Raw genomic sequence first — 7,716 nt, 5'->3', positions numbered from 1 at the left:
GCAGGATAGTATCCGATCTCCAAACCAAAACCAGCTGACCAAATATGAGTATAAGTATCATGAACACGCCAACACCAGATTATATTGGAGCCTGCTAGATCATACCGGATCCAAGTTAACCAAAAACCACTTAACCTACCAGGACCATAAGGGTGCTGATTAAGAATCCAAACAACTAGTGTTGACATCAATGATAAAACATCAGTCCAACACATAATCAATTCCACCAAACGACCAACAATCTCCCTCTTTGGCATTGATGGCAACACTAGATGTGAAAAACATCTAAGTACCAAGAAATACCAAACAAGTCTCTCCTTGTGGAAGACAACCAACAATCTCATGCATAGAGCTCTAAATATCAATATCTCTCCCCCTTTGACTTTTACTTTTTCACATCAATATCTCTCCCCTTTTGACATCAATGCCAGAGATCTGAAAGAAATATCAAAGCAAAAACATGAGCCTCTAAATCTCAAAGCTAACTACTCCCCTTGAGCAGTAGCATCCCACATCAGTCCCAAAATGAAAAGTATCTCTTGATAATGCATGTCAGATTGATGCAAAATCGCATCAATCAAGTCTCTACCGGAGGGGCAGAAACTCCCAATCTGTTTCTCAGGTACTCAAATACTTCCTTGGATAAAGGTTTAGTGAAAATATCTGCAATTTGTTCTTTAGTGTTCATATAAACTAGTCTAACTTCATTTGCTTCCACCTTTTCCTTCAAAAAGTTATACTTGATAGATATGTGCTTTTTCTTAGAGTGAAATACTAGATTCTTTGATATATCAATACCAGTAGAGTTATCACAGTGAATAACTACCGGTGTGTCACAATCCACCTTTATATCCTTCAACATTTGCTTGATCCATAAAACTTGTGTAGAGTTAATAGCAACAACAACATACTCAGCTTCAACAGTAGATAAAGAAGTACATCACTGTTTCTTGTTGATCCATGAAACCAACTTTCATCAAAGATCTCCATTAAAAGATCTGTTGGTGAAACCCTTGCTGGAATGAGAAACCAATTATCTAAGCAAGCACGATAGCATCTAATCTCCAAACCAAAATGAACTGACCAAATATTAGTACAAGTATCATGAAGAAGCCAATTCCATCACCAGATTATACCAGAGCGTGCCAGATCATATCATATCCAAGTTAACCAGAAACCACTTAACCTATTGGGACCCGAAGGGTGCTGATAAATCATCCAAATAGCTAGTGTTGACATCAATGCAACACATAATCAATTCCACCACATGGCCGACAAACACGCTCGGACCTTTGAATTGGGTGGAGTCAATGCCTTGTACCTGCAACCTGCATAACATCAAACATTTGCAAATACATATAGATATACAAATAATCTAACAGGTGAATGAGAATCACAATGTCACATCTCGCTCACAAGTGAGTGACGTGACATCATCCCATTCACCCCCATATAGTTGTAGAAGAGATATAACATATAGTTACTATTGAACATCATATTCCAAGATAGTAAATCATACCTACTAAATAACTTGTAATCATAAATAGATTGACATAAAATCACATCATGATAATGTCCTAAATATATCATCATGATAACATCATAAGGTATCTCAAATAAGAGAAATTCAATCATCAACAAGGAAATCAAATGCACACATGAGATCCACTAGCATCTAACATAACTATCATAAGAATAGTTCTCGGAGGGGTATTAGAAAAACACAAGGGTCGCTTGGGAATTATTGACCCTAAAACTCAAGGGTTGTGCCTTGCTTCCAAATACTAATAACAAATAGTGGGTTGTTAACTGGGTAGATAAGATAATTATGTCTTCCTTTTTCAAAATGAAGGCCTCATTTCCTTTGTAGTCCATTTGGAAGGCTTGGCAACAAATTTTTCATTTTCTTGAGTGGAATGGTTCTTCACTACAACATGGTTTCACTTTTTATTCATCATGAATTTGGTGGAATAAACAAGTGTAAATTATCATATTCTACCCTTAGCTATTTTTTTTTCCTAAACATGCTTATTATTTGTTTAGGAAAGGTGTCTAACAGTTTAAAGATATTTGGGATTTGAATTCTCTTGATTGGACTTCATAATTGAAAATGAGAGAGCAATATGGGTTAAATGTCAAGTATAGAGGTTTTCTTATATTTGTGCAATCATTAGTTCCACCAGAGTCAGCCATGAAATCATGCTTTCCCAAAGACTGTAGTTTTTTAAAAGACTAAAATTGATGGCTGCTTCTCATTTCCATTATTTTACACTTAAGAAAATATATCTTTATCCTATGTCCTTGGAAGATCCTTCCTCATCTCAACCATAAATGGAGATGTAAAATTAGTGCTAAAAGGTGGACCAGAATGAGTGCACAAATTTGGAAATTCAGAATTGATGTAGATACCCAATTGTTGGCTTGGAAAGTTCTACATGATAAGTTACCCATTGTTGATAGATTAAGATGCATCAAAGTTCAGCTAGCTAACTGGCCCTTTTGTTCTTGCATTGAAAACATGAAACACATTTTTTGGGACTGCCCCTTTGTTAGAAAGAAATGGAATGCTATCTTGTAAAAATTTTCTGTTATTTTTCTTCATAAGTTGAATTGGAAAGAGGCACTCTTTGGCTTCAAGGTTTGCATGATGATATCATTGCTAATTATCGTAGACAAGTTATTTTAAGACATATTTGGAAAACTAGATGTGTCGCTATGTTCTTAAGTACTTATTTTCAGGAAACTAGTATTCTAATGCTTTACTCTAGCATAGTTTTTCAGATTGCTTTTCTATTTTCTCAGCTTCCAAAATTGACAAAGAAAAATGTTTTGGCAATGACGCAACTTCAACAACTTTAGGATCAGGTTAATCAACTTTAGAACAACTCTACTATGAACTTTTGTAGAGTGTTTCAGCTAAGTAATCCTTATGCCATTTGATGACTCTATCAGTTTATGTAAAAGCCTCAGTTCTATTGTTAAAGCTTGTAATTTGTGTTTAGTTATGAGTCTTTGTGAACTGTTATTTTCTTTCTTTGCTACTTGCTAGTAGCCTTTATTCTTTGTAAATTTGCTTTGTTCAATACAATTTTATTTTTTATTTAAAGAGATAATAAACCTACTAAAAATCTCATAATATAGTTGACACCTAAGATAAAATGCCTATGATTCTATTTTATTATTGTAGTCTACAAATTATTTCTAGTTTTATTTCAAGGGACTTATTCCATGAAAAGCTGTTGAGAACATATTTTCAATTGATCTAAGGAAAATCTCAAATGTGTATGGTTCTACTTTATTATTATGGAGTCTACAAAATGTTATTTATTTATTTGTGAAGGGGGAAGGGAGGTGATTAGGATAAAGTCTTCTAATACCATGTAAAGTTGTTGGGAGCATATTTGAGATTGATCTAAAGGAAATTTCAAACCAAAAGCAAGCCTATTTTCCTTGAAGGAATACTACCACCATCTTTTATATAGATTTAGTGCTTAACTAACATTCCATTTTTGTGGATAATGGTTAAACTAGTTTTCCCATGTTAACTTTATGTTAGGCTTTATAGATCTCATGTCTAATATACCTTTATGAGTAGATCCCTTTTTAACATGTGGGAGTCATTGCTAGAGAATGTCTTAAGAGTTCTTTATAGTGAACCAATACATTGGACATATTATTAAGTATTTTTATCCCTTGTTCCAATAATTTCCTAGATGGATTGAGGGACTCGAATAGATATTTATTGTGTCCAATTATTATATGATATTTTACATCTTAAGGTATGAAGCACTATTACTAAATAAAAAAATCAAAATATAATAAGATGAATATTTTTTATCATAAAATGATTTTTTGAGTGGGTCCCAAACCTTTTGCAAAGTGTAAAAGAGAGAGGCTATTGACACAAATTGTTTGGAACACAACACAACTATAGAAAAGTTATCCCATCATCAGTCAAAGGCACAAAATCCTTGAAATCATAATTATCCTCATTCAAATCTATAGTGAGATGTTCATGTAAAGCATTCTCCCACCACGAGGAAGATCTCAACACCTTAAGATGTGGATAATCATATGCCAAATATCCCATGACAAAGCACCATTAACAATAAAAAAGGATGTCTTCCTAATCTAATGTCTATCTCCAAGATCAATCCTCTACTCATTAATTAACTTTCACCAAGAGAGGTTGTGTGGGAGAAAATTGTAATTGCTTGACCTGCCTTTATAAAATGGTCCACGATATTTTTACTACTAGCATAGTATGAGTCACACTACAAAGGAAGTGGAAGATTGTGGAGGTAAATCCAAGCTGACAAAAAAATCATAGAACTTAAGGTATGAATAAACATTGTGAAAGTAAATTAAGATGGAATTCATTCTTAGACCTAGATACAATAATACATCTATCTTAGATATATGAATATAATACTTAAATAGTGTTGATTTTTGTCAACAAATTCTATCCAAATCAGTTTTATGTAAGCTTTGCAGATCTAGAATCTCTAGTGTCTTTATGCATATCTCTTTTCAACATACTAGGTATATTAATAGAGAAGGTTTTAAGAGGAAGACAATTAAAACTTATATGTTCAACATATCAAGTATTCTTGATCCCTTGTTCACATTATTTTTCAAATGATCAAAAAACATTGCATGGATACCTTGTGTGGCCATCTACCATTGTGTACCCATCTACCATATATCCTAAATTATGAAAAAACATTAGACCATTTAAAAAATAACTAAAATTTAAAAAAACTGAATAACAAATTTAAAATATAAAATTAATTATTTCATCTACTAATTCAAGATATCATAGAGATAAGAATCCAAATCCACTCTAAAACAAACATTTACAACAAAATGTATCAATAACCATTTTGAAAGTGAAATGCGGTCAAACTCATCCTAGGGTGACCTAGCAGGCATGCAATCATGGAGGCCTTCATCACTGTAGCCTTCTCACCCAGCTGTATTCTCGCCATTTTAACTGAAAGCAAGAAAAAAAGGATAAACATATTGAAAATTCGTCTATTAGATTGCAAAATCATATAACAAGAGCAAACACATAAAGCAAATTAGTAAATCTTGTTTTTCTTTATTGATTTACGACTACTGTTCATAGGGCTACATTCTAGCAAGAACAGAAGGCAGCTCTCAACCGGCTCAAATTTTCAGTCAAACATATTGTACGGGAGAGGGGACGATGTAAATGCTCTCCAAGCTCTCTGTAATGAATCTACACCCCACGTTTGGAAACTTGAGCCACTGTAGTGAACGCCATTTTCAATAAATAGCAAATATTCATCAAAAAAATCTCAATTTCTGTCTGTGAAATCACTCTCTCTATCTCTGTAGAGGAATACCAAATACACCATCATTCCCTTGTCTTGGTCATCAAAAATCTCTCTGTTTTGGCAGCAGAGAAGATCTGCAGAGAGGGCACGTATTCTGATAGTTTTCAATCCACTTATCCAAACACTCCCTATGAAAAATATGGCGGCAATTAATCAGCCGCCAAATTTTCTCATCTTTGTGGATAGAGCTCAAGCAAACGGCACACATAACATCCTCACAAAACCCATCTGCTAGAGAAGCCATTGTAGACAATGGCAAACTGTCCCTGATCTTGCAAGCAGGAATAGAGGAAATAGAAATGGCAGAGGGTGTTTCTGCAGAATTTCTCCCTGAAATGCTTTGCTGCTCAGCAAGTCCCAGGCAAGACAAAAGCCATTGCGTTATATTTGCTATATAAGCTAAGGTAAGTGCTAAGGCAACGGCATATCTTGGAATAACCAGAGCAGAGAAGTTTGTAGTAAATACCATGATTCACCGATGCCCCAATTCAAAACTTGAATAAATTTTATGACAGAAAAGACTTCTCTGAATAAGGGAGGAACCCATGCCACCAAATATATGAGCATGGAAATTAGGGTTTTTTCTCCTGACATAATCTCTGACGTTGTAGCATTGAATTTGTCACATTTAGTCTGGTTGTCTATTCGCTTTCACATTACTTCATGCTAACAACGTTTATCCGCTCCTGACAAGTCTGATATATTGACAGATTTACCTAAACTTGACCAAATTTACGTCATTGATGTTGCACTTCAAGCTCTATGGAACGCACTCCAAACTGTGTGGAATGAATCTGCTGCTAAATAGACATCCAGTAAATTTGTAAGAAAATCAAATTTAGGTTTTGAATTTAAAAGATTCCACCTATGTGGGTATTGGTATAGTGTGTTGATTAAATTGTAGTGTTGTGATTGTTGTCATCAAGATTTAAATCTTATTGTGAGTGTTATTGTTGCTTGTTATGTTGGGAATGAGGTCCCATTTGTAACCTCAGTTTATATTAGATACATGCATCTAAATAAATCAAACAAATTTTTATTTATGTAAAATATAACACGTGGCATGTTTTAATTATTATACGTCTTTCAAAATATGATGTGTTTATGAATCCAATATCCTTTTTCATGAATGAGCTATTTGGTATGCTATTATGGGATGAATTGAGTTTTTCACACATAGGAATTTGCAATGGAACAATTTTGATTTTTAATGGTCTAATTAAGGTAGAGATTACCTTTTTTTTTTTGTATTATTTATATTTGAAGATCTAGTATAATAAATAAATCACATCTTTCAATTGTATTTTTGAAATATAATAATAAATCCATGAAATTTATGAGTGTCCATTTCATAATAATAATAGAAAATGTAGTGTTCTAGAAACACGTTATGCTATATCTTTTATATGTGAGTTAAAGTCACCAAGAAACTTGACTAATTTGCACCCATTGATTATGAACTTATTGAAGGATGAGATTGCGAAATGATAGATACACATGAATTTTAAAGAAATCGAATTTAAGAACATCATTATAAATCATTTATCAAACAACCATGATTCTTTTGATAATTAATCAACATTTTTAACAACTTTCAAACCATCAATTCTCCTTATAGTTGTACTTACAACTTACTCTTCTTACTGATGTAAACATGTACTAAATAAACATTGTGAAAATCACATACAATCTACCCTATTATATACTTTTTAGTTAGAAAAATCAACTTTCACAATATTTATTAGTATATATTTACATTCTATCCTACTACATTCTTTTTAGTTAGAACAATTGATTTTCAAAATATTTATCTAATGCAATTTTTTTCTTAATTATGAGAATGAACTTTTACTATCCATACATATTTTTTAATTGAAAAATTACAATATCTTCATCCAAATCACCTTATATATAATAATAATATAGATACTCCCACTTCATAAATTTGTCTATTCTATAAAATTGATTTTCTCTTAATGTAAAAAAAAAAGTATAACATGATTTAGATAACAACAAGTTGCAAATTATAATAAATTTTTATTACTTTCTAATTAAAAAATTATATAGGTAATAAAACTCTTGCAAATTATAATAAATTTTTATTACTTTCTAATTAAAAAATTATATAGGTAATAAAACTCTAGCCTTCAGTTAAAAGCATGTATGTAATAAGATATATTTGTTTATCTATGTATGTATATGTGTGTATATATATGCATATCTATATGTATATGTATGTATGTAAGTATGTATATGCATATATATACTTGATATACATGCATACATATTAATTAATTAAATTTTGAATAAATTTTATTATAAATTCTAATGTATTTGGTTGTTCTTTTAAAATGGA

At 32.0% G+C, this 7,716-nt stretch overlaps 1 protein-coding gene across 1 annotated transcript; it reads right to left on the bottom strand.

Moving 5' to 3' along the window:
• Nucleotides 1-5,400: 5,400 nt before the first annotated feature.
• On the bottom strand, nucleotides 5,401-5,829 carry LOC131860370 (brassinosteroid-responsive RING protein 1-like). Its single transcript, XM_059214772.1, has one exon. The coding sequence runs from the start codon at nucleotides 5,827-5,829 to the stop codon at nucleotides 5,401-5,403; it is 429 nt and encodes a 142-aa protein (XP_059070755.1).
• Between the last annotated feature and the right edge of the window lie 1,887 nt (nucleotides 5,830-7,716).

Source organism: Cryptomeria japonica, chromosome 11, assembly GCF_030272615.1.
Source record: "Cryptomeria japonica chromosome 11, Sugi_1.0, whole genome shotgun sequence".
Lineage (NCBI taxonomy): Eukaryota > Viridiplantae > Streptophyta > Pinopsida > Cupressales > Cupressaceae > Cryptomeria > Cryptomeria japonica.
The sequence above is the reverse complement of the archived record's forward strand: the minus strand, read 5'-3'. Positions and strand labels throughout refer to the sequence as shown.

What these genes read in the sequence shown, in the direction of transcription:
- LOC131860370 (XM_059214772.1), bottom strand. Translation starts at nt 5,829, where the DNA reads ATGGTATTTACTACAAACTTCTCTGCTCTGGTTATTCCAAGATATGCC.